Below are 27572 nucleotides of genomic sequence, written 5' to 3'. Positions count from 1 at the left end.
TTCACAGCTCCAATCATCCTGCATGACGATGCACCACTGACCTTTCTACAATCAGCTTTCTCATGACACTTCAGAGGAGCCCTAACACCTACAATTCATTTGTGATTCTCCAGTTTGATTTCACACCACCTATGTAAACTTCCCACTTTACCTAACATCCACCTCCAAACAGGCTCTGCTCTCCTAACTGCAGGCTGGGCTGCCCCTCCTGCCTTTGCCAATCCTCATTCAATCCCACTTACACCCTGTCTCCTGCATTAGCCTCCCGGGCATCACTCTGCTTACTCAATTTCTTCCTTCACCTGATAACAGACATGAAACCTGTTCAAAGTGCTTAGGGTCAGTCTTGCCTTCTAAGTGGGGCCGACGGCTCTTCTGAGGCAGGGACTCTGACATTTCTCTATGACGGCTGCTCCATATCTCCCTTGTCCTGGCTACCATGGCACCCAAGCCAGTGCCAGGCACATGGTGAGTACTTCATGACTCATGGAATGGAACAGAGGTAAGTGGAGAAAGAAAACGTGTAAGTTGTTACCTTGCCCTCTGGAGTCAGTGTCCAGATCACAGAGAAGGTCAGCTTGTCAGACATGGGGTTGAGGCTGCACAGCTCCTCACACAGCAGCCTGGGAAGCATGGGGACCACCTGTAAACAGAGCACAGGCCCATGAGCACCTTTCTCCAACCTGCTTAGGAGAAGCCCAGCGGGCAGAGTTTTGGTGAACAGCTTCAGCTTTTCCAGAGCAAGCTGAAGATGGAGGTGGCTCTGTTCCCAAAGACTCTGCAGAAAGACCACACTATTGTATACTTTTCCATGTGCCTCTAGAGTCAGATGGGAATGTGAGCTGGGAAAGTGAGGAGAACTGGTAAAAGAAGACAAAAAGCACATTGCAAGCAATGGAAAATAGCTACATTGTATTATCTACTAAACCTGAAGCTCCAGACTCAAGAAGTACTTGTGCTTTTGGATATAAGTACTCCAGTTGAATTATACATATACTTAAGGGCCCAAGAACTGAGTGTAAACTCTGGACAGGATTTCGTTAAAAGTAAAATAAGCTATTGTTATTGCTGAATCAATGTTTTAGTAATTGAATATACCGCAATTTACCAAATTACATTTTGGAACATTAAGAGAATACTTCACTAAAATATCACTGGAGTGATAAAACTGAAAGGGTCATACATCCAGGTTTCCCAGATAAACATTGTGATCAAGTAGTTATCTATTTTCCCATTTTTTAAGCCTAAATCATTTATTCTCCTTATTGTTCTTTCTGTTCCATAATAAACGGAGTCAACAGTATATACCCTTTAATTAAAAATTGTTTTTCAGCTTACTTTCAAATGATGACTAGAAGTGGTCCCAAAATATTACTTGTTTTTTTCTAGTATTCCAAAGATGAAATGAATATCTCTACCTGTATCTCCTGAAGATACTTCAAAAACTCTCTCCTATCTATGCCTATCTGTTCCTTTTCCCATATTTTTCTTGGGACCATCCACCCCATCTCTCTAACTAAAAACATCAGCAGTACTAGCCATTTACTCAACACACTTACTATGGCCCACTTTGGCTTGCAGTGTTGAGCATGGATAACACTGAAACCCCATGTTAGGTAACTGAGAAGTGATACGCAAAGGGCGGCCATGCTGTAGTTGAGGTACATTTAGCAAATTATGTTTCTTTATGGGCAGAAACAGAACAAACCCCAGCAGCTTCTTATTCTGCATGAAGTATCTGCAACTGTACTCTACTTTAGTACAGTAAATATCTTTGGTATGGAACAGTAAATTCTAGAACTCATGGCCCAAACCAATAACAAATAATTGGCAATTGTTTGGTATTTCTAAAAAATGCCATCTCTTTTAACATCTATATGAAACCTAATGACTACCTGATATCTTTGGTAATAGCTTTTCCTAACAGCCTTTGGTAAAAGCTTTTACAGACAACTACTTTTGAAATTTTTTTCTTGCATTACTTTTGCACCATCAGTTCAGACAATACTATATTTTCTTTGCTAACTTATTTTGTGATGCACTACAATGTAATCCAAATATTTAACATTTTCTTGTATATATCAAGTGTTTTATAAAATGGTACATCTTCACCTGTTTAAAAATAGTGCACAAAATGGAGAAAGCTTCAATATGATACCATCATGGTTGAATGATAAAGATTTCACATACTCAGCCTTTGGGCTATCCTAGGGACTGAATTGGCACCCTCCCTGCCACCCCCCCATCCCACCCCGCAGTTATATGTTAAAGCCCTAACCCCCAGTGTGACCGTATATAGAGATAGGGTCTTTCAGAGGTAAGTAAGGTTAAATGAGGACATGGGGTGGTGCCCTGGTCTAATAGACTGGTGACTTTGTAAGACGAGAAAGAGACACAAGTCTCTTTCTGCATGAGTAGGCACAGAGAAAAGGCCATGTGAGGCCACAGCCATATACAAATGAAGAAGAGACCATCACCAGGAACTGAATTGGCTAGCACCTTGATATGGGACTCTGGCCTCCAAAACTGGGAGAAAATAAATCTCTGTTGTTTAAACTATGGCATGTCACTATAGGAGCCTGAGCTAAGACAGACTACATCAAGTTTGCTGGGTGTGCATTCTTGTATTCTCCTCTGGGCTGCATTAACAGACAGTTTGTTCTATCAACTGTATTTTGGTAACTGGCTGCTTAGCCACCCAGCATGCTTGTTGCAATGACATTAGTCCAGGGCGTAATGCCTTTTGTACAGATAGTGTCTTCTAAGCGTTCAAGGCAGTATCTTATTTAAGTCACAAAACTGAGCATCTGATAATGCATTATAGTTCCTAACTTCATATTTTAGTGTTTGTCAAAAGAAAGTCATTATAACTTGGGCCAGAACTAGACCGTGGAACAGAAGGAAAACACTGATGGAAAAACTAGTGAAATTCAAATAAAGTAAGGAGTTTAGCTAACAGTAATATTCCAATGTCAGTTTCTGAGTTAGGACACATGAAGCGTAGTCACATAAGACATTAACATGGAGGAACTGGGTATGGGACCACTCTGTACTACCCTTGCAAGTTCTCTGTCAACTGCAAGCATTCCAAAATAAATGAGCTTATTAAAAAGAAAGTCACTGTTTTCATTAATTGGTGTTGTGTTACACATTTAAATATGAAATAAATGTATGCTAATTATCTAGTGAAAACCTGATCTGTTTCTATATGTTGGAATTTGGGGTTCAGATATAATTTGCAAAAAGGGCCTCACCACTTAAAAAAATACAACAAGGTCTAAAGACCTTTTTACCAATGACTGAAGAAGTATAGGCTCAGCAGCAGCATGGTGCAGGAAATAGAACAAAGGCTTTGCCACCTTTCCTGCGGGCTTGAGGGCTAATCCTGGGCTGATTGCTTCTTGTACACTTTGGTCAAGTTAGTAAAATTTTGAGTCTTGGTCTTCTTATTGGTAGAACAATACTGAAGACGCTCAGTGAAAGCTCACTGGCCAGTCCGTGGTGTCCAAGGTGTGCTGTCACCGGGCTCAGCATTCCCTTCCGCCTTGTGCCCTGGCCCTCTCCTGGGGCACTGGCAACAGCAGTCACATGGGCCTTCCCGCTGCACCCCCTTCACCTGTCTGTGTGCTGCTCCAGCTCTTGCTTGTGCCAGTCCCTCTTTCTGAAACACCTTTCTAGATATTTTATATCTGGCAAACTCTTGTACATCCTTTCAGATTCAGTTCATTGCCACTAAAAGGTTTATCCAAAATCCCCCAGGCATAGTGTGTGCTGTATTTTATATACCTCCCCTGTTCTTTCAAAGATGATTTGGGGCCATCCTACACAGTCAGCCACTTACTCCATCCTCCCTGCTCTTCAGCTGCATTTACCACACTGTCCTAATTGCTTCTTCAGGTGCCTCGAGTGCCACGGACACTGAAACCTCAGGAGCAAGGGCCAGGCCTCACTCCTGTCTCTCTCTACACCTGATGCATGGTAGGCACTTCCAGTGTGTAGACAACTGACTGGCTTCTGCCCAGGAGATGGATCACCTCTTTTTTCTATGTTTACTGCATCACATAAAACATTTTATGAAATACACGAGACTTATATTTAAGCATCTCGACAAAAAAAACTTCATAAACAACTAGTATTTTAAGTATAAGCTACACTGTTTGGGCTACTACCTCCTAAAACTTATCAGCACATGCAGTGATTGTGCAGGCTATAAAAATTGTGTGGTGTCCTATATCTTACACAAAAGACATTTTATTAATCACACTGCAATGGTCAGTTACCAATCTAAGTGCTCATGAAAAAGCTGAACTTTAAAACTTTTTGGTTAGTATAATTATATTTAATTTTTTTTTTTTTTTTTTTTTTTTTGAGACAGTCTTGCTCTGTCACCCAGGCTGGAGTGCAGTGGCGTGCTCTCGGTTCACTGCAAGCTCCACCTCCCAGGTTCATGCTATTCTCCGGCCTCAACCTCCCGAGTAGCTGGGACTACAGGTGCCCACTACCATGCCCGGTTAATTTTTTGTATTTTTAGTAGATACGGGGTTTCACCGTGGTCTCGATCTCTAGACCTCATGATCCACCCGCCTCAGCCTCCCAAAGTGCTGGGATTATAGGCGTGAGCCACTACGCCTGGTCCCTATTATATTTAATTTTTAAGAAGCATTCCTTATAAAAGACATTTACCAGGTCTTAAAGCAGAATTGAGTTGAAATTCTCATAGAAAACACTCTTTATGTTTATATAGTTTTGTAAATAGATGGTTATTCCTCTGTGTTTCAAAGGAAAAGGAATTAAGAGGTTACAATCACATTTGTGGTTTGGCACATCAGTCTCTCATAAATGGGGCCTAATTCCTGCCAGCGTCACTGTGAATGTGCTCTCCCACAACCCCAGGCACAGCAGGATCCCTGTGGAGGAGGGCTGGAAAGGAGAGGCAGGCAGCCCCTTCTGATCAGCTGCTTTCTCCAATCCAAGTCCCGTATGTCAGAGGGAGACTCACCTGGACCATGGCGTAAGAGTCCATGCACACAGGTCAGCTACATGAGGCCTGCCATGGTTCCTGAGAGCCTCGGGGCCAGGGTGATAAGTGTGGAACACCATGTCTGACTGGAAAAGAAAGGTCTCTCCAGGAGTTGGGAAATTCCTGGCTATCATTAAAACTGTGCAAATGTTCACACATTCCCTGACCCCTTGATCCTTTTCCCCAGTCTTATCCTATCTTGTCCTCATTAACTTCGCTATGCAGTGTGAACCACAAGGATAATTCCTTCAAGGTTCTTTATTTACCTCACTTCTACTATCCCAGCTCCACAAACCCCATGATCCATCTTATAAATCAGCCTTTCCTACTTCTGCAAGTCCTCACTGAGCAGTGACAGAGAAAATTGCTGGGCCATATGGAGGTGAGTTGCTAAGCTGTCTTAGTTCTTACCTCCATGAGGGTTGGCAGGCCTTTCACCTGTCTTTGTTAGTTCCTTCCCCACACCCCTCAGATAAGGTCCCAAAATATTACTACTCTCCTCAGACCTCTTACCTGACTGCCTTCTCAATCTTTCTCAATAGAAAACCTCAACTCTTCTTCACAAAGAAAACTGAGATCATCAGACTCAATCTGTTGCAAGCAACCTACCAGCTCTTCCCTTTGGCCAGTCTCTCCCAGGCCCACTCACTTTACATGTGTGCCCTGGTCTCCTGCCATCTCACAATGAGTGTCTTCCATGTCCAAGGCCTGGCCCTCTGGCCTTGTGACTCCACATACCTCTACAATGCCCTCTGGACACCATGAACTGGATGTCCCATGAACATTTCAAACTCCACATGGAGAAGACAAAGTTCAGCATTTTCCTCCCTTCTTCACCTGTTCCACTGTCTACATTTCCTACCTCTGTTAAGAGCAGCACTCCATCCCAAGTTAAATAAGCAAGGAAGCAAACGACCACCACTCCCTCAAAACCACCAAAAATCAAAACCACCAAAAAACACCGCACCCATGCCTCACCACGCTCCTCACCCCTGCCCCCAGAACACAGCTGAGGATTAGCCTGTGATTCTTCACTCTCCTCTCTCTGCCTTCTATATCCAATCACTTCCCAAGCCTAGATCTGAATTCTAACTCTCTCAAATGAGTCTTTTCCTCTCCTCCTTTCACTGTTCAAGTGTTCAAGTGTTCAAGTGTTTGTATCCTCTCTCAGGATAAAAATCAGTGACAATTCTGGAGCAGAAATTATTCTAGATAAGACTTGCTTATTCTCCAGACTTTTGCATCCTCTTACTAGTCTCCACTCAATGATAATCTGCAATTCCATTTATATTAGGACACACTGCTTTACCTTCCCAATAGTTAAGGAGCTGAATTTAGTAAATGGACTTTTGCATGTCCTGTGGATGAAGGAGGGCCTAGAGGGTTCGATGGGGCCAAGGGGTTTTTGGAAAAGCCTGGACCCTCAATGTTCAGTGGCTAAGGTCACAGGTGGCCAAGAGTTCCCCACGGGGAAGCAGGAGAAGAACCATATCTCCAAGGGGACAGCAAAGATAACAGTGGGAAGCTAACTTCTCCATTTTCCCTGCCCTTTGCTTCTCCCTACTTCTTCTTGTGTGATATGCATTGCCAGAATTGGGAAGACATTGTAATATGGAGTAAATGAAATGCTGCTTGTTCAGAATGTCCATTTGGCACTAGGCTAAAGACATCTATTGTTCTAGTTCTCCTGGGGTCCAGTTGGACATCACCACATCGGTAAACTCTCATAAGATTTTGTGAGCAAAGATCTCTGTGTTGGGGTAGTTACTCAGAGTCTCAAGAGGATGTGACTGGGGGGAAGGGCCCTGGTACTGATGACAATTTTCCTGTCTCTGGCCTTGCTATCCTTCAACCACACAGTTGCTAAGGTGATTTTCTATTTTGGTCGAAGGAGATCGTATCGCTTCCCTACTTGCCCTCAGAATCCGAGCTCCTTCACCTACCACTCCAGGCCTCTCTTTGTAACCTCATCCATGGCTCTCTCTACAACGCACACCCCAACAATTTCAAACTGCATTCTGCTCCTTGAACATTCTATGCTTTTTCTAGCCTCTGCCTGGAATGCCCTCTCTGCCCACTTTTTATCTAGAAATTTTCTACTCAAAATGTGAAACACTGTTCAAAACACAATTGCTTTGTGAAGTCTTCTTGGCCCTTGCAGAAGCTCCTCTCCCACCACCAGCCCAGGCAGATACAACCTCTCTTTCTTCTCTAACTCACCTTTCTCTCCTCACCTTTGGGGCACTTCTGTACCTGAAGGTAGCCTGATGCATTGCAAGTGTTTGCTACCTGTCTACCTCCTCTGCTTCCCCAGGGCAAGACCAGAATCTGTCTCATCTTTACATCCCTGCAACATGACACACAGCTGGTACTCAACAAATACCAAGTGGATGAAGACTGATAAGGACTTCAGGCAGCAGAAAAGGAAACGGGGCTTGAAGGATGCTAAGCCCTCTTAAGCATGCTTTGGGGCCAGGACCAAAATTGAGTCAGGGCAGAGCTTAAGAGCTGGCCGTGGAGAAAAGGGACAGTGATGATAGGACACTGACTTTCTAAGTATTCTGGACCAGGTCTTGAGAGAGTAGAGAGAAATTGATCATTTGGGTAAATACACCACTGCCCAAGGCAGCTGGGTGGGGGTACCAACAAGACTATAAAATCTTATATTAGTCTCAGAGAGCAGAAACATCTGCTAAAGCCACAGCGGGCAGGCTGGCCAAGTTCAGCAGCAGGTTAGCCAGGACAGCCCTGTGACCAACACAAAGGGCCACAGAAGGGAAGAATCAATCATTCAGGCAAGGAGGAGCAGGAAGGACTAGCAGTGACGTGGGAGCCAGATGCCCACAAGCCAAGTCATAGGGGCTTCTCCACCACCTGGAGGGGCTGCAGGGCCTCTTCTGCCCCTTTCAGCCCAGGCCTTTGCCGGCTCCCACCACATTCCCTCAGGCCTCAGTGCGATAACCCATTGGCCATCGCAGCCCATATCTGCAGTCTAAGAATTGGTGACTTTTACCCCTTTTCTCTGAGGACTTCGAGGTTTTAACAACAAGGTACTCTCAGCTAGCTCCCCACTTACACACTGAAATAACTTAAAGGAAAGAGATTAATTCACTTGCCAGCCAACATCTCTGTTTAAAGAGTTTTCTTTTCCATATCAACACTCCATGAATTCAGAATTTGATCAACTCTTTGCTACACAGTTTGACATTAACAAAACATCAACAATCTGACAACCTGCTGGTGTCAGAAAGAAACATCTTAAAACTCTTTGGACTCTACATTAAGACAGGCTTCCAATCCCAATCTTTGATCTCTATTATAAAGCAGTACCAATAAAATATCGTAGAGATTTATGGGCGAACTTTCACTTGAGCTGTTTCACACCTAAAATAACATGAATGCTTGGGCCAGTAGGCAGAAAATTCAGGTTTAGGTTTCAACTGTTTAGGTTTTCTTTTACTTTTAAAGCTTAATTCGCTTATTTTCTAAAATTACCTTAAACTTTGCGATTACATTATATTTATCTCCCAGAGAAGACAGTTGAGAGGCATTAACTGAGCAAATGTTGTGTCCTTCTGAGGACAGGCCAAAGTTCAGGTGGGCAGCTGTCCCCTGTCCTAATGGAACCATCTTCTGTCAAAAAGTTTTTTCCTGATATTTAAATGGACACTATTTAAATTTATCTTTTATCCTATTGAGTATACCCTATTGTTAACAAGAATAACCAAATACTTATTACTGTGAGCAAAATCGCAACAAAAAGAATTTCATTTAAAAAGTCAGTGAGATGGTATTTGGACCCAAGACCTGTTACGCTGTATACTGTCCTATTCCACAGGCTAATCCCCCAATTACAGTTTAGATAATGAGCTAAGATTGCAATTCTGGCATCAGTCACTTACAGATCTGAATGAAATCAGTGCCACATTGCCTATAGACAGGAAACCAACTGGAACCCCAGCCCCTCTTCCCTGTGTGATGAAGCTGGGAGAAATGATTGTGCCAAGTGAGAAAGCAGAGAATCTGGAGAGCGGAAACGCAGCTCATCCAGCTTTTCAGAAGACCTTTATAGGCAAAGTAAAGTGAAAACAGCAGAAAAGTTCCTGGACACAGTCCTTTAAGAAACAAAACCGAGTAGGAAGAAAGGTCAGAGCAGCGGTTCAAAGGAATCAGAGCGCGCAGCTGCTGCTGTCCAAGGTTGCGGGCCGGCGCCACTTGTGCCTGCCAAGCTGGAGGCAGTGCTGGGCAGCAGACGCATGCGGGCCCTTCCTCCACCCAGCTCCCCGCTTTCACAACTCAGCAACAGAGCCCCAACTCTGTAGTCCCACAGAGAAATTCTAGAACTGTGACAAACACAAAACCAAAGGAAACAGAAAAGGAAACACGCTTAATTACTTAACCCAATTTGATTTTTTCATTTTCTGATTTTGAAAAGTAATTCCTGGTTATAAAAGCAGAGCGCAGCAGCTGGGGCTTGGGGGTCAGGGAGGAAGCCCTGTGTGCTCAAGAGATACTTGCGGGTCAGAAGTTTGTGCTGCATTCTCTTAAGCTGCCTATACCTGCCCAGAGCTTGGACACAGGTGTCACAGACATTATGAGGGGCCGGGGGTCAAAGAGAAGTTCTTAAATATTGCATTGAGGCTTAGGCCAGCCACAGAGGTCAGGTTGGGACACAGTATGTTTGACACAAGCAAAGCCTCGTACGGAATTCCTCCTGCTCAGATGAGGACACAGCTAGCTATCCTCACTAATTGGTCACTGAAGGTGCTGGGTCTTTCAGGCATCACTGTGCATAGAGATTACCTATTGCCCATGACACGGTTTCCTGGAACGGGGTTTTGATGATCACACAGCTTCTGACTCAGAATTTCCTGGCTCTGATCAACTCTGTCTTCCTCTCCATTCACTATTCTCATTTATGGGATGGCAGAAAACATGTACATGGTGGTTCTGATCACCTAATGTGAATGGCAGGCAAAGCTGTACTTCTGAAGAAACTGGCTGTCCAATTCTCCTGGAGCAGGTGGAGCTAGGGTTTTGCTCAAACATTCTAGGTTTCAGTGATACAGAGAGTACTGTCCTGGGGCAGGGGAGAGGAGGTACCAGGTTTTCCTAGGTACGACCTCCACTTACTGAAGGCGGCTATGGCAGATGACAGCTCTGGCTTTCCTTTGGGACAAGACAGCCCATCTAGGCTAGCTCCCTTTGTAGCAGAAACAAAGGGTCTCAGACAGGGTGACTTCTACCATGGGGTGGAAGACATCACTGTCAAAAGATAAACTCAGCTACATTGGGGGAACTAAGCTTGGGCCACAGGCAACAGGATCTTCAGCCCCTAGAAGATATGGCTGCATTCAAAGCCTAGACTAGTCTCTTCCCTTTTGAGAGGTTAGTTTTCAGGGTGGACAAGTTGAAAACATGAGAGGAACTCTCAGTAACACTTGGTAAATACCAGAAATCTTAGAAACTTTTGGGTGTTCCTGGATAGCTTTTGCTCCAGAAGTGCCAATACCTTTGTGGACATTAAGTAGGCACTTTGCTAGAAGTAAAGCCCAGAAATTCCAGAATGCACCTATGGTGGTGCATTCTAGGGTGGATGGTGGGGATATTCCTCTGACCTTAGGGCAGTCAATGAGCAAATACCAGAATCATGTCCTAGTGCATGGGTTTGCAAGGCAGGAAGCCTCAAGCTAGTATAGGTAGAATCCCAAATTGGACTGCCAAATTTTAAAAAGCTAGAAAGGAAGTGGAAGTCCAGATATGGCCAAAGAAGGAAGATGAGCAAATGAACAGAGGATCAGAGGAGGGAAAGAAGAGAAAGAAACCTGGCAGAATTCACAAACCACAGTGTGGAAGGCAGAACTTACTCATGCTTGGTCTCTTATTAACCCCTGTCTCTGAGGCCTACTGCAGTGTCCACCAGATAATTGGTGCTCAATATATACTTGTTAAAGGAATGGATTCTCATGGTTACCATTGAATGTGCCAGGTACAGGTACATAGAATGGAAGGGATGTTTTGAGATCCATCTGTCCAATCCCTGCATTTCACAGATGAGTCTAGGGAGTTCTGTAGACACTTAGCAACTAACCAAGAGTGGTGTAGTCAGGATGAGAGGGAAAAGCTCAGACTCCTCCTCATCTCCCTTCGCTTTTCCATCTCAGAGACTCCCATGGCTATCTTGTAATGGGCAGGTCAGGACCAGATTAGCTCCCACCTTTTAAAACAGGGGTTGAAAACATTTCCTTAAAGGGCCTATAGTAACAGGAAATCGTCATGCCACTCTGCTGAAGTAATATGAAAGCAGCCACAATACATGAACAAACGCATGTGCCTGAGTTCCAATAAAACCTTACAAAAACTAGTGGCTGGTGTCGGCTGAGTTTGCCAAGCCCTGCTTTAGAAGAATTGTTTGAAAGCAGGTATTTTGCCTCCTTTCTTTCTGAAGCTGAGTATCTGTCAGTTACTTAAATAGCAGGGCCACTCTGGGGTGAGGCCTCGGATGTCTTTCTTTGGCTTCTCTTTCCGGAGAACATGTCATAACAGCGAGCACACACTTTTCCAGGGAAACAAACAAATAAACAAAGCAAGAAAAAAGAAACTGGAGATGGATTTTTACCTTTTGAACCAAGTAGACACTTGTGGCCCTCTCAGCAGCCACTTTATCCAGGTCGGATCCCTCTGGAACAAAGTAACTCACGTCGGCAATGTGAACTCCCACTTCGAAGTTGCCTGTAAATGCACGAGAAAGACTATCAGGCTGGCATGGAAGGCCACAGCATTCCCTCCCAGAAGTCCTTTCCTTGAATGTATGTCACTCCCAGAGGCCACAGGACCTGCAATGTAGGTGCCACATCCAGTCTTGCTTTCCTCCTTCCTTAGCCACCTCCCCCTGTGACCTGCACTACTGTTGCCTTCCTCATTGTATAGCAAAAGATGATGAAATTGTCTTGTGAATAAACAAGATTAACCACTTTCCCAAGATGTTTCCCATTTCTAAAGGCTTCTTATCTTTGAGTAAACATAAGAAGATATGGCTCATTCTGGGTGATGAACAAATCCTTTTAGGTTACTAGAAGTGAATTAATCCCCAAATCTTGCAGATGCAACCTCTGAAAGCTCTGCCCTTCCTTCCCATTCCCTCTGGCCATTGCCCTATTCAGTGCACACCTGGCTGCCCTATCTTGCCTCTGTGACCCCTCACCTGGCTCTCCACACTTTGCTGTGATCTTTCTAAATGTGGGTCTGGGAAAGGTACTCTTAGCCTGTTATTTATGTCCTTGCAGGGTCACACCCCAAGCAACCTCAGCCCCATCCTTCATATGCTCTGTATGCAGCTGTCATGGGAAACTTCTTTCCACTCCCTGAACAGATCTTCCCTCAAGACATTTAGACGTTGGCTTGACTCATACTTTTCCCTATGCTTGGGATAGTCTTAATAGTATCTGCCTATCAAAATCTTCCTTACTTTATTTGGGTCAACTGAAAGAGAATCCCAAAACAAGAAGAGATTCCTCTACCCCCTCCCCCTGTTTCCTCCACCTATCTGCCTCTTCCAACTCCCCACCACCCCCCAACCCCATTTCCTCCACCTGCACTGTAAAGCAACTACTCCACACCTGTTGCTGCTTACCGCGGTCTTTCTTCAGAGCTCTCAGCACTACCAGATATCACAGCATATCTCTATCGGCTTGTGTGTTTGTTATCTCTCTCCCTACTACGTAAGCTCCCGGTAAGTAAGGCCTTTTGTGTAATGTTTACTGTTGTACGCCCAGGGCCTGGAAGAGTGCCTGGCACATAATAGGTTCTCAGGAAGTACTTGCTGAATGAATGAATCAATAGTCGGTTTATCTTTTCCCTCTGGTAAAGGACCCACTTTCTTTTTCCTTTTAGAACTGCTCCTTCCCTTCCTGGTGGAGCTGTCTTTTAACAGGCCCTGCCCTCCCTACCAGGTTTACCAGAGAGTTGGTCAGATGACCAAGGCTGTTAGAACTGTACCTTAAATGAGGGAGGGTCGTTAGGTTATAAACTTAAGATTTATTCTTGAACATACTGTAAATCATCTATCAAATGTATATGTGAAAATAAAAATATACATATACATACAAGAGTATATACATATGTATATACTTACATATACATGTATGTGTGTATGAAAATGTACAAAATGAACAGATTACAAAAAAGAGTATACATGTAAAATAAGTATATAGGCTGGGCATGGTGGTTCATGCCTGTAATCCCAGCACTTTGGGAGGTCAAGGCTGGCGGATCACTTAAGGCCAGGAAATTTGAGACCAGCCTGGCCAACATGGCAAAACCCTGCCTCTACTAAAAATACAAAAATTAGCCAGGTGTGGTGGCACACACCTGCAGTCCCAGCTACTCAGGGGGCTGAGGCAGGAGAATTGCTTGAACTTCAGAGGCTGAGGTTGCAATGAGCTGAGATCGTGCCACTGCACTCCAACCTGGGCAAGAGAGCAAGGCTCTGTCTTGAAAAAATAAAATAATAAAATAAAATAAATATTGATACACAATGGGCAGAGATAAACACATGGAAGATACAAGCATAGTGTTGAATTTGCTTAAGTTGAACAATACACTTGATAAATGATATGAACTCCAGGCAAGAGGGTCTCTCTCCTGGGATCCCAGGCACTAAGGACCACATAAACCTGGAGCTGCCAGGAAACATCTATGCTACATAATCATGCCAATATAGAAAATAATAGTCTAAGAAAGAAAAGAAGAATCATGACCTCATTTGAACTTCAGGATCCAGCTGAGCCTGAAACTAGTCTACCTGCGGACTTGGCAGTTAATGAGTGAATCAATTCCCTTTCCATTATGACTCACTGACAGAGTCCTGACTCACACCCAGGTTGGCTCAGAAGAACTTATTAACACAGTACCATTTGCTTCTTTGGTGACCTGAACGATCAGTACTAAGGTATCACACATTTTACCTGCAAACTGTGTAGCTACTTATCATCCTCCTAATCCTTCACCGGGGGATAATTCTTCCCTCAGTTTTTAAAATGGAAAAATGATTACACATGGGGTGCTTGAAAAAAGGGGTTCAAGCAAAGAAAAGAATTTAAGATTCCTTATTCTTCATCTGGTGTGACACTCAGAGACCACCTTCCTACAGGGCATTCTTCAGGTTTTTCCGCCCAATCCTGTAGCTGTAATACATAAAGGAATACTTAAGTACACTTAAGAGATCCTGGCTGCTATGGGGTAACATAACAGATCTGTTTCCCACAGAGGAGAGGGCTGTCCGGAAAGCTGAGAGGAACCAGCATGACTCCAAGCTTAGCTGCCTCATTCTGACAGGCACGCAGCTGTGTCGCTGGGTCACTGGGAGCAGTGAAACCTGCCCTGCGATCGAGGAACTGAACTTTACATGAATTCAGCCAAGAGTCTCAGACGGCTCAACTTCCAGTTTTGATATTTCAAGTATCTAAAACCAACACTTAGAGAAGGTAAAATAAAGAGTCTTCTTTTGAAGTCAGCATTATAATATATCGGCCTACCAGGTAAATATTGACTAAAGGACAAGAGAGAGGATTATTACATCATGATATAAACCATAATTTTAAATTCAGTCTCTGTGTTACTACACATGAACTTTCTGTCCTTAGTCAAAATTGACAAACTGACAAAGAGTTCATTACAGGAGATAAAATACGAAGAAGGCCAATCAAAACATATTCAAGAGGCTTAAATTTCACTCAGAATTCCCAGCAGAGCCTCTGAAACCAGCAAAGAGAAGCCCTCTTATTCTCTGCTTTGGATCTTTTTTATGGAAACCCTAAGTAAATATTTTATTATATATGTTTACATAATGTGAACTTGCAGAACTCTTGAGGTGGTTGCACTGAACTTTTTATTCTATGAAAGAGAAAACATAAATCCAAAAGTTACATGGCATATGCTGCCAAAATGTTTAAGACAAATTTGATATTTTAAAAGATACTGTCTTTCATATAAAAGCATTCTTTTAAAATATTTTTAAATTTAAAACTTTCACCTGCCAGGGCTGAGTCTGTGTGTTTAAAGAGCAGTTAGAGCAGAGAGAGGAAGGATCCCCGGGACAGCCATGTCTGGCTCACTTTGCCCAGGGTCCACAAACTTAGATGAGTACAAACACTCCTTTGAATGAACTTGACAGGACATCAGAACTGCTTCATCCAATTAAAACACTAATAGATTATAAAGTGGGATTGAGAAACCATTTCTTTGAAGCCAGCCTTCCAACCAGTGCAGCCACTTCCCCACAGTGTCCCTGCCAGGTGGCCCCTGCTATATCCTCAAGGGTGGGAAGCTGACATCTTCTTGAAGCCACCTGCTCTCTTTCTGAAGAGCTCTGGTAGGGGAAGTGCTTCCTCACATGGATCCTCTAGTTTATGCCTGCACTAGACATCCGTGAGTGGGGACCCCTCCATTTAAGGAGCTCCCGGTCTAATGAGGCTCGCAGATACACCCGTGTCATGACTCAAGTGTACGGGAGTAAGCTGAACTGCAATCAGTGAGAACATCTGAAAGTGTTTTGTGATCCATAACAACTACATAAACGTAACATGGACAATGATGATCATGAAAATAATAAAGACCTGTAATCCCAGCACTTTGGGAGGCTGAGGTGGGTGAATCACCTGAAGTCAGGAGTTCAAGACCAGCCTGGCCAACATGGTGAAACCCTATCTCTACTAAAAAAATACAAAAATTAGCCAAGCATGGTGGCACATGCCTGTAGTCCCAGCTACTTGAGAGGCTGAGGCAGGAGAATCACTCAAACCCGGGAGGGGGAGGTAGCAGTGAGCCAAGATCGCGCCACTGCACTCCACCCTGAGCAACAGAGTGAGACTCTGTCTCAAGAAAATAATAATAATAATAATAATAATAATAATAATAATAAAAATAAAGACAGCAGGAGTGATCATTTATTAAATGTCTCCTCTGTGCTAGGGGCTCCACACACAAGCTAACTTTGACTACAGCTATGCAAATCGTTTTGCACAGATGAATTATCTGAGATGCAGAGAGCTTCTCAGTCACTTTTCTAATTACCTAGCTAAAAAGTGAGAAATCCCAGATTCAAAACCAGGTTGGGTCCAGATCCTTTGCTCCTTTTATTACCCCTCGCCATACACTATCACTGCAACTCCAAGACAAGATGATACAACCCAATTTTTCATCTCAGTGGGCCACAGCTCAAAATCCCTCCCTATCTCTCATAACTCCATGGAAGCCACATTCTCAGCTTTGGATTCAAAAGTCCTGGCAGAGACTCTTCCCAGCCATGTTCACAGCCACACTCCTGTCCCTGCAGGCTCTTTTGGTTCCCACTGTCAGTCTCCTTAACCACTTGTAGCAGGGCCTGACTATAGAACAACCACTAAGCCACTAACTCCAGTTCTATTTAATTAGATGAACAAGCTCTTTAAAATCTAAACCACTCCCTTCTACATTTCTAGGTTACAGTCATTTTTAGCTGGTAGTGCAGAGACTGTCTGAACGACTCAAGAGGCCTGCACCAGGAATGAGCAGGACCAGGGTGGCCACCTACTATAGGTGGGGCCTTCCCTTACCAGAAGTGAGATAAGGGCCTTCCAGACTTGGGTCACTTCATTCACTTTTAGCCACTGCTGAGACTCGACAGTGGTTACAGTGGTGACAGAGGCTCTTCTTGACATCAGCAGGACACTCCTCGCATAAAATAATATTATGTGTTGTGATAGATATTTGTTCCCCCCAGCCTCCCCACCCGCTCGCTGCCAATTCACATGTTGAAATTTAATCCCCAATGTGATGGCATCAGGAGGTGGACCTCTGGGAGGTGATTTGGCCACAGAGGTAGATCCCTCACAAATAGGATTAGTGCCTTATAAAAGGGACCCCAGAGAGCTCTCTCATTCTTTCTACCATGGAAGGACGCAATGAGAAGGTGCTGCTCTACGAACCAGGAAGTGGGCCCTCACCAGACCCTGGATCTGCCAGCATCTTGATCTTGGACTTCTCAGCCTCAAGGACTATGAGGAATAAATCCGTTGTTTTAGTTCTTTATGCCACCTGGTCTACAGTATTTTGTTACAGCAGCCTGAATGGACTAAGGCACATGTGACACCTGGAAAGCCTTTTAATATACTTCATCAGCAAAAAATAACTTTGTCCAGGTCACTTGTAACCTCTGTGCACTAAATCCAAACCTTTGTAGGCCTGACCTTATAGCAGCATCTGAAACCTGGTGATTCTGCGCCCTCCCCACCCCCACACCTTGGGACACTTCTCCTTAGCTCTGGGCCCCACTCTGGGTGTCTAAGCTCCATGTTTGCTCCTCTTCAAGTTTCTTTGCCTCTCCATGTCCTTTGCGTGTGGTGTGCCCAGCCTCTGTGCTCTGCCCCAGGCTGCCTTCTCTCCTAATTCCACCTCTTCTCTCTGGATTGTCTCACCTACTTCCAGGGATTCAAACCTCATTTCTGTGCTTTGGTCTTCTAATTGTATATCACCAGACTAGACTTCTCTGAGCTCCAAATTGATGTATAAAAAGTCTACTGAGAATTGTCACTCAGCTGTCCCACAGTCACATCACACTCATACCTCCGTAAGCCCCTACTGTCAGCAAAACTATTTCTCTCCCTGTGTTTCCTGTCCCAGGAAGTGGGATCACCTCCACTAAACCAAAAGTGATACCCAGGCTTGCCTAAACCAAAAAGAAACCTGGGACTTTCTCAGGCCTGTGTCGATTAATCATTCTGATTCTACCTTCCATACATCTCTCACATCTGCCCATATGTCTTCCTTCCCGCCATTGTCACCTTGGCCAAGACCACCATGGCTTCTCCTAAGAAGTATCTAACAACCTCCTATTGCTCTCCCTGCCATTTCTCAAACTCATTTTCCATAGTGAAAACAGTGCCCTTTCCAAACACAAATCTGCCTGTCATTTCACCATCTACACCCTCCAGAGCCTCTGCTTCCCTGAGCACACAGCCCAGACCTGGCTTCCATAGTCTGCCTGGTCTGGTTTTTGCCCACCCCTCTCATCCCATGGTCTTGTGTCTTCCACTCCTCCCCTGCACACCATCCTCTTATCACCACTTCACAAGGAGCTGTGCTCATCATGTGGGTCTGCTCTGTGCATGTTTTGACTTTCCTGGTCCTTATCCCTTAAATGACAGTTATACCCCCAAGACACTGTGATGGGGTTCCCATGCTCACACCCATGGGGTTCCCCCTGGTTATCTCTATTTCTCTTCCTGGCAACTCCCACTGGTCCTTCAAACTACCACCTAAAGTCACTTCCTCCAGCAGGCCTGCCCTGATGACCTAGACCAGGCTCAATCCCCTTCTGTGTCTTCCTACAGCTTCTCAACTCTTCTACCCCCATTTACTACATGTAGATCATGAACTAGCTCCTGACTCTCTGTAATCAGCATGATGGGTAGGGAAAGGGCTGGGTCCACAGTGATTGACATTTACTGAAAGAAAAAGAAAGTAACAAAAAATATAAGGCAGGCCCCCTGCTGCTCTGGGCTGAAAGGACTGTAAACCCTGCCTAACTGCCCATGCAGGTGCTGAGCCCTTTCCATACCAGGTCTGCAAGAGAGCACACAGGCTGTGCCTGCCTACCTCAGGTGACTTAAAACTCACTGCTGTTCTGGTGAAGCTCACTACGTCCTCAGGTAAAGTGGCAATTCTTATTGTTTTTTTTCTCTCTTTTAAAGCCAAAATATGTCTCCCTAGAGTTTCCATTTATTGGCTCCAGTTCTGGCTCATAAGGGTCCCCAGAATAAGCCTATCTCCTCGGACGACAGCAATCTGGCTAAGAGAAAGGAGTGAAACAGGGCGAGGTGCTTTTAGGGTAGTACCAGCTTTAATTACTGAGACAGCCAGCATATGGCCCCCTGGGACTTTTCTCCTTCAGGCTAAACAACCACATGGTTTGGCTTTTAGTTACCTCATAATCTTCCTAATAACCATGTTCATTCATTTAATCAGTCATGCAACAAATACTTATTAAGCTCCCACTATGTACTGGTCCTTTTCTAGGCACTGGAGACATACAAGAAAACTGACAAGCTCCCTTCTCATGCCAAGCTTCCAGTCAAGTTGGGAGAGAAAGGCAACAAGCAAACCAAAAAAATGACAAGATTACTTAGATAGTAAAAAGGACTTTGGAAAAAATAAAACAGTGAATGCCTGGAGCTTATTTTAGAGTTCATTAGTAATGAAAAGGTCTCTCTGAGGAAACAGATTGAGACCTGTGGGTCTAAGAAAGACCACGTCACATGATGACATGGGGGAGAGTATCCCAGGCAGGAGAGCCAGAGCGAAAGAAGAGGGGTGGGGGCAAGCTTGCTGTGTCTAAGGAATAGAAAGATGGCTGGAAAGCAGAGAAGAACTGGAAGCAGGGAGGCTAGTGAGGCGGATGGGCCCTGAGGAGAGCTGTCCTGCTGGGTCAGGATGAGGCATTCTTTACTCCTAGTGCAATGGGAAGCCACCAGGGAGTGCTAAGTGGAAAGGTAACTTGAATGTACCATACTCACTTTCTCACTTTGCCACCTCATCCACTCTGCAGACCATGGCTCTATTAATGCCATCTGCAGTCATACTGAACAAAAACAAAGAGCCTGAAGACCACAATCAGAAGTACAACCTGCTGGACACCCTGACAGATAGAACAGATGTTGGATTTCCTGTACCTCAGGTTGGTTTCCACCCAGTCTATGATGGGAACACAATGCTCTGGCTTGATCCTGTGGCCAGTTTTCCCAACACAGGAGCCTCAACAGAGATACAAAACAGTATTCTGGAAGCTCAGAAAGGGTAATCCAACCAAGAGGACTGAGAGAAAGGGACGTTCCGCTGTCCAAACGGCACCAGCGATGAGGGGCCTGACTCAGGGCAGCTTGACGCAGCTAGGACGTGGGCCCTGGCCTCAGCATGATCCTACTGAATATTGGAGACAGACTCAATTGGGCTTGGATCACCTTGTGGCCACACAATAAACTCCACCTTTTACTTGGGATAAGCACATTCCCTCTGAGAAACACTGATTGGGTTGCTAGGTAAGAGGGACAACTCAAACGCTGGCATCTTCCAGCTCCATGTGGTATTCGTTATGTAATCTCACACAAAAGCTGACCACCAGTATAGCAAGCCATGGCAGCACTCCATGGCCATGACGTGGTAATGGTTTGAGGATATTTTATAAACTTAAGAGAAGTTGAAGTGAAAAAAAACATCTGGGGTAAGTAAATCTGAATGAAATACAGGAACCCACCATGAGGAGGGGGTAGCATAGGATGACTTCTTCTTAGATCTCTCCAAAGGTCAGGATTTGAAGAGCCTGGATTTTCTTCTTCTTTTTCCTCTTTGCCATCCAGCAAGAGGTTAATGAGGACCTTTAGTTGCAAACTCCTTAACTGGTGAGCTCATCTTCTGGAACTAAGCAGCTTCAAGAGCCTTTTCCCTTCATTATTACTAAGGGCTCTATCAATCTGCAAGTACTCAACTAAACTGCCCACACAGCAATTTTTGTCATGTTCAATGTAATTGTCAGGAATCTAAGTTTAAATTTATATGAACAGCACGGACGAGGAACACCCAGGTAGTAAATTCCACTTTTCCTCTTCCAAATGACTTGAGCAATGGCCTTCTTCATTAACAGGAAAGAGAATGAGGAGCTGAACTTGCGAGGCTGGCGCACTCAACGTCTGGGAACTTCCAGGCATTTCAGCAATGAGTGGGGAAAGCCCAGGTTAGCCGGTCAAGCCTGGGACAGAGCGCAAGCTCCAGAGAAGCTTTGAGAGCAGCAGGGCAGGCACTTGGTTCTTCCTCAAAGCCAAAAGACAGTGAAGTCCTAGGGACTGCAAAGGACCCTAGAAGGTCATTACAAAGTGAACAGGTCAAAGTAATAAGGGCTGGGGTACAGGTGGGTTGGGAATGGAGCAGGACTGGCTGTGGAATGAGGGATGCAGGGGCTAGGTGATGGGAACAACGGGTTTCATTATACTCTTCCTTCTGCTTTTGTGCATGTTCAAAATTCTTTATTAAAAAAAAAAAGAAGAGGCAGGGCTGAAGGCAAGAAAAGAAAAAAGTTTGAAAAGGACAAATCCAGTTAAGTAAAACTAGCTCAAAGTTTGAAAACAACAACAAGTCAATAGAGGCAGAAGTTGAAGGTTACTGCTAAGAAGGAGCAGAATAAAAATGTCCTCAGTGATGATCTTAAGAGGCAGCAGATACACCAGGATTGTTCCTTTATCCGTTACACACATTTGTAATGTTTTCAGTTTTCAAAGGCTGAGAAAAGCAACAAGGATAAAAAGTATAAAATAAAAAATGCAAACCCTGCTTTAAAATATCTGGAGAAAAATATAAGAAGAAGGTAACAATGGTTTCGAGTGACAGGATTTTGAATTTTTCTTTTTGCTTAGATGTAAACTTTAATTTTTGAATCATAAGTGTTTTACTTGGTAAAGAGTCTTGGATTTTTAAAATAAAACACACCAACAAAACACTATGTCCACCCTAGCCACCTGTGTACCTCTTGACTTCCCAGCACACACCAAGAAACAGCACTACTGGCCAGCCTGAGCAGGAGGCAGTAAATTGATGCCAGCTTATTGGTCAATTCTCCTGGTGGATTTTGGTGACTAAAGCACTTTGCAGGCAAGCTCCATAAAGGTGAACTTAGTAAATGAAGTAGCAGAGAACTGGGCATACTCTTTCTGAACAGGAAACAACTATTTTCATGCCAGAAATGTGACTGCAGTACATAGTAGGTCATGGCATGTGGTGTCATCTCTTTTATGGGCTTCGACATGTATGGCCAGCATGGGGACCCAGTCTTTCTTATATCTGAGGCTGTGCAGGGAATGTACGTGTAGAATCCCAGTAGAATGGTTTCCCCCAGGTCTAGGTCTGAAAACAGAACTGTAGCATATTTTCATTCATTTGTGGATTTTTCTATTTTTAAAAAGTCCCGGCTGGGCGCGATGGCTCACGCCTGTAATCCCAGCACTTTGGGAAGCTGAGGCGAGTGGATCACCTGAGGTCAGGAGTTGGAGACCAGCCTGACCCACATAGAGAAACCCCATCTCTACTAAAAACACAAAATTAACTGGGCATGGTGGTGTATGCCTGTAATCCCAGCTACTCAGGAGGCTGAGGCAGGAGAATCACTTGAACCCGGGAGGTGGAGGTTGCGGTGAGCCGAGATAGCACCATTGCACTCCAGCCTGGGCAAAAAGAGCAAAACTCCGTCTCAAAAAAAAAAAAAAAGAAAAAAAAAATAGTCCCAGGACACAAGTACTAGTCTCTAACAGCCAAATATATCAGAGATATATAATTTTCAATGTTTTAAAGAAATATAAAACAACTATGTGTATTAAAATGCCTACAAACTAAATGTTAACTGTTAACTGCTTAATCCAATCCCAGCATTCCTTACATCAGAAATTGAAACAACTTTCATATTTACCTAGAATTCTGAAAGGCAAAAGTTCATTGCTTTATATGCCGGTGACAAAAACCCTTAGTGGCTTTTCTCTGACACTGGAGATATCATTTGGATTATTTTCTCACCATGCCCAATTAGCTCTTTTGGATCCAATCATTCAGTTTCACTTATTAATTTCTTTGCATGAAAGGGAAACCATTTCTGACCCCCTAAGACTTCACAAAAGTTAACCAGAAATTATATACATAATTTATGCATGCTTATGGTATGAGAATCCACCGTACTGGTGGTCTCATAACAATGGCATATTGACTGCTTACTTTTTAAAGCACTTCATTATATTAATTCATTTAATCTTCCAATGCTATGAGACTAATCTCTTTCTACAGATAAAGAAACTGAGACCCAGGGAGGTCAGACACCTTGCATCAAGGTCTGACTCCAAAACCAGAGTTCCTAACCACTGCACTATGGAGATTTGCCCCTTAGCATCAGGTACCTAACAAACTCATACTTGCTTCTTTTTCAACACCTGTAGACTACAAGCACTCTCAATTTAATTTTAAAAGATTATACATTCATTTTGCAGAACAAACATTTTAATAAGTAGAACAAGTAAGTAGACATAGTATGATTTTCAACATGACTGAAAGTAATTCCTTTACGGAGACAATAAATATTTGTTGAAATGAAAACCTTGTCAAGCAGTCTTTTTACTACTGGTCACTTTCTATTTCTGAGCTGTCCATATATCAGTTAGTTATAACTCAATTTCCTGAGTTTTTTGTGAGACAGGGTCTTGCTCTGTCACCCAAGTTGGAGTGCAGTGGCACGATCATGGCCCACTGCAGCTTCCACCTCCCTGGGCTCAAGTTATCCTTCCACTTCAGCCTCCTGAGCAGCTGGGACTTCAGGCATGCACCATCATGCTCAGTTAATTTTTAAATTCTTTGTAGAGATGGGGTCTCACTATGTCGCCCAGGCTGGGCTCGAATTCCTGGGCTCAAGCAATCCTCCCACCTCGGCCTCCCAAAATGTTGGGGTTACAGGCGTGAGCCACCCCACCTGGCCTTGAACATGACTTTTGTATTTTGTAATAGATATGGATGTGGTATAGTTGGGGAAAGATGTCCTGTCCTCATGACATACGCTCAAGTTCACTTGTAGCCTCTCTCACTAAAATGGAGTTAAGACTCTTCAGATGCAGTATCTCCTGGATGATAACAATAGTTTTATTTATTGTGGCTGGCATATAAATACACTCAACTATTTCTTGATTAAATGAATAATCTTCACAAAAGTTCTATGAGTTAGGTACTGTTAATATTTACATTTTACCAATGAACATTCAGACTCAGAGAGGTTAAATGATTTGCCCAAAGTCACACAGTCCGTAAATAGCACAGCTAGGATTAGAACATTGTCTGACTCTAGTAACAATGTGCTCACCTATCATACCAAAGGACCATATGGTGGTGCAGCCTTTTCCTAAGGCTGATTATGATTAACAATGTTTTAATCATTATTACAATTACCAGTATCTCTTAACTTTTTGTTTCATGAAAGCTTTATTGAGATTTCATTAACATACCACACAGTTCACTCAAAGTATGCAACTGAATGGTTTTTAGTATAGGCACAAAGTTGTGCAACCACAACTACAATACATTTTAAAAGTTTTCATCACCCCAAAAAGAAAGCCCATACGTAATGACGTGTTTACAGTCACTCCCTATTTCCTCCCAACCTTCCCAGCCGCAGGCAACCACTAATCTATTTCTGGTCTCTACAGATGTTCCTGTTCTGACATCCCATATTAATGGAATATGAGTGCCCTTTTATGCTTGTCTTCTTTCACCTAGTTTATTTTCAAGGTTCACCCCTGTTGTACCATGTACTTCATTTCTTTTTATGAATGAATAATATTCCATTATATGGATACACCATATTAAATTATCCATTCATTGGCTGCAGACACATTTGGGTTGTTTCCATTTTTTGTGTACTCCTTCATTTTTTTTTAAATAAAACTTTTTATTAAGGCATGAAATACATAAAGCATACAAACATTAAGCATACAGTTCAGTGAATTTTTACAAAGTAAATATACTTATGTAACCACCACTCAGTTCCAAGAAATAGAACGTATGCAGAATTCCAGAAGCTTTTCTCATGCCTCCTCCCAGTCTTTACACTCACCAAAGATAATTACATTTCTGACCTCTATAATCATTGATCAGTTTCACCTTTCTTTGTATTTTACATAACTAGATTCATATGCATATGGTATATATCTATTTTTGGTCTGGCTTCTTTTGCTCAACATAGCGTTTTTGATATTCATCATGTGTGTTTTGAATTTGCTTCACTCTGTTGCTATATAATATTCCATTGTAAGAGTATACCCCAATTTATTAATTTTATTGTTATCAGGCACTTAGATTGTTTTTGGTTTTTCGCTATTTTGAGTGATGGTGCTATGAACGTTTCTGTACATATATACACCTTTCTATGGGGTATATACTTAAGACTAAAACTGCTGGGCCATGAGTTATGAATCCACTCAACTTTATTACATATTGTACAATGGTTTCCCAAAGTAGGTGTGGCAACTTACACTCCTACTAGCAGTATATGAGAGTTCTAATTGCTCTACACCCTCACTAACATTTTCACCTTTAAAAACTTTTAGCTAATGTGGTGGGAACATAATTAGTATCTTATGGTGGTTTTCATCTCCATTCTCCCACTGGACTTACGATATTTTCATGTTTTTGACCATTGGTTATCTTCTTTTATGAAGTGCCTGTTCAAGTCTTTATATGATATATTGGTAAGAGTTATGTGCTGGATACATATATTACTAATATCTTCTCCCACTCCGTGGCTTGCCTTTTCAACAATTATTTTTTTTAAAGACAGTCTCACTCAGTTGCCCAGGCTAGAGGGCAGTGGTGCAATCTTGGCTCACTGCAACCTCTATGTCCCGGGTCAAGTGATTCCCGTGCCTCAGCCTCTCCAGTAGCTGGGATTACAGATGTGTATGACCATGCTCGGCTAATTTTTGTATTTTTAGTAGAAAGAGGTTTTTACCATGTTGGCCAGGCTGGTCTCGAACTCCTACTTCAAGGGATCCACCCGCCTGCACCTTCCAAAGTGGTGGGATTACAGGCATGAACCACCGCACCCTTTTCAACAATCTTAATGACATCTTTTGATGAATGGATGTTCTTCATTTTAATAAAATCTAATTTATCAGTCTTTTCTTTTAAAGTTTACACTTTTTGTGCTCCACTTAAAAAATCTTTGCCTACACCAAGGTCATAAGGTTATTCTTCTTATGTTATCTTTAAAGGTGCTAATGTGTTACTTTCATACTCAGATCTATGAGCCACATGGAATTCATTTTTATGTGTGGTACAAAGCAGGGGTCAAAATCAATTTTTTCCCCATATGGATATCCAACCGGTCTAGTACTATTTATTGACTAAAGCCATCTTTTTCTCACTACACAGCAGTAACATCTTTGCTAAAAACCAGGTGGTTGTATATATAAATGGGTCTGTTTCTGTATTCTCTATTCTAGTCTCACCTTGACTTCTGAGCAACCGCTGAACATTTATTATTTCAGCATAACCCTTACTACAATTCCATGGCGACTTTTTTGGTCTCACTCTGTCGCCCAGGCTGGAGGGCAGTGGTGCGATCATGGCTCACCGCAGCCTTGACCTCCTGGGCTCAAACAATCCTCCCACCTCTCAGCTTCTTGAGTAACTAGGACCATAGACTACACCACCACACCCAGCTAATTGTTGTAATTTTTGTAGTGATGGAGTTTCGCCATGTTGCCAAGGCTGGTCTCAAATTCCTGGGCTCAAGCAATCCTCCCATCTCAGCCTCCCAAAGTGCTGGGATTACAGACGTGAGTCACTGTGGCCCATGCAAATTTTAATCTTTCTAATTTTATATTAATAATAACTTTCACTTAACACTTCCTTTTTCTCCAGCACCATTCTAAGTGCCAGGGATTATCTCATTTAGTCTTCCCCATAATTCTGAGTTAGATATTATTATCCCCCTTAATGTCAGGGAACATTGAGGTAAAAAGAGGTTAATTCTCTCCTCTGGAATATGGACCGTGTCCCTTCTCATTTTGTTGTTATACAAACTACTTTTGTGGAAAAGGATCAGAAGTATATGCAACTTTAGGCAGTTACTGTAAATATCTTTAAAGCTAAGTTGTGTTTCTGCAACAACAGGCATAAATGAAGCTTAGCTCTTTTAGTTTTTCATATACTCAGTAATTTGGAACTGGAAGACACTTGAGAAACTATCTAGTTCAAACCACCATTTTATAGCTGAGGAAAGAGAATTTCAGAGAAATCACAGAAATGCCCAAATTTCCATGATGCAGTAGAGGCAAAGATGAGACAAGAACCCAGTTCTCCTGCTCCTATTCCAGTGCTCTTTCTGGAATACCACAACTGTCTCTCATCACGCAGTGAGTATGCTGGATCACTGGGACTTCTTAACTGGCTTCCAGGTTTACCTTGGTGCCAGATACTTAAGGATGCCTGACTGGTGGGTGCCAGATTATCTTGGCTTTCATGAGCAAGGAAACTGGAACCAATCAGCAGAGCTGGAAGCTGATGAACACAAAACAGTCCAAATTCGGTTTAACAAGGTGCACTGAGACATCCATGAAAAAAGAGAATTTCCAAAGCCCAGACCCCACAGAAATCGGGCTAGCAAGATTTGAATGGAACATAGGAATAAGACTTAGAGGGTGGAGCTGCCTCTCCACTTAATCTTTCCACTTAGATTCTGTGTCCTCAAAAAGGAACTCATTGGCAAGCATCCCAGAAGCCCACTTCCATGCCAGAGCCCTCGCATGACTATTCAGTTATTTGGATTTTTTGAGTCAAGGTACAATTCAGTAAAAAATGATCATACAACAAGGACAGTTAAAATTGTTCACTCACCAGCTGGGTGCCGTGGTTCACGCCTATAATCCCAGCACTTTGGGAAACCAAGGCAGGTGGATCACCTGAGGTCAGAAGTTCAAGACCATCCTGGCCAACATGG

General features: G+C 43.2%; 1 protein-coding gene and 1 long non-coding RNA gene across 3 annotated transcripts in view; one reads left to right on the top strand and one right to left on the bottom strand.

The window, feature by feature from the left end:
* The window catches only part of LOC105473922 (DIS3 like 3'-5' exoribonuclease 2), a 374047-nt gene that overhangs the window by 81184 nt on the left and 265291 nt on the right, over positions 1–27572 (bottom strand). The window contains 2 exon segments of the mRNA XM_071073554.1: positions 536–643; positions 11640–11752. Coding sequence (XP_070929655.1) covers positions 536–643; positions 11640–11752 — 221 coding nt within the window.
* On the top strand, positions 12650–22310 carry LOC112425213 (uncharacterized). Of its 2 annotated transcripts, none has more exons than XR_003016276.2 (3): positions 12650–12752; positions 18598–18708; positions 19076–22310. It is a non-coding gene; the product is annotated as an uncharacterized lncRNA (long non-coding RNA). The 2 variants fall into 2 exon arrangements; XR_011610133.1 differs by having other exon boundaries at positions 18598–19733; positions 20697–22310.

Source organism: Macaca nemestrina, chromosome 11 (assembly GCF_043159975.1).
Source record: "Macaca nemestrina isolate mMacNem1 chromosome 11, mMacNem.hap1, whole genome shotgun sequence".
Classification (NCBI taxonomy): domain Eukaryota; kingdom Metazoa; phylum Chordata; class Mammalia; order Primates; family Cercopithecidae; genus Macaca; species Macaca nemestrina.
Note: the sequence above shows the minus strand (reverse complement) of the source record. Positions and strands in the feature narration are given on the sequence as shown.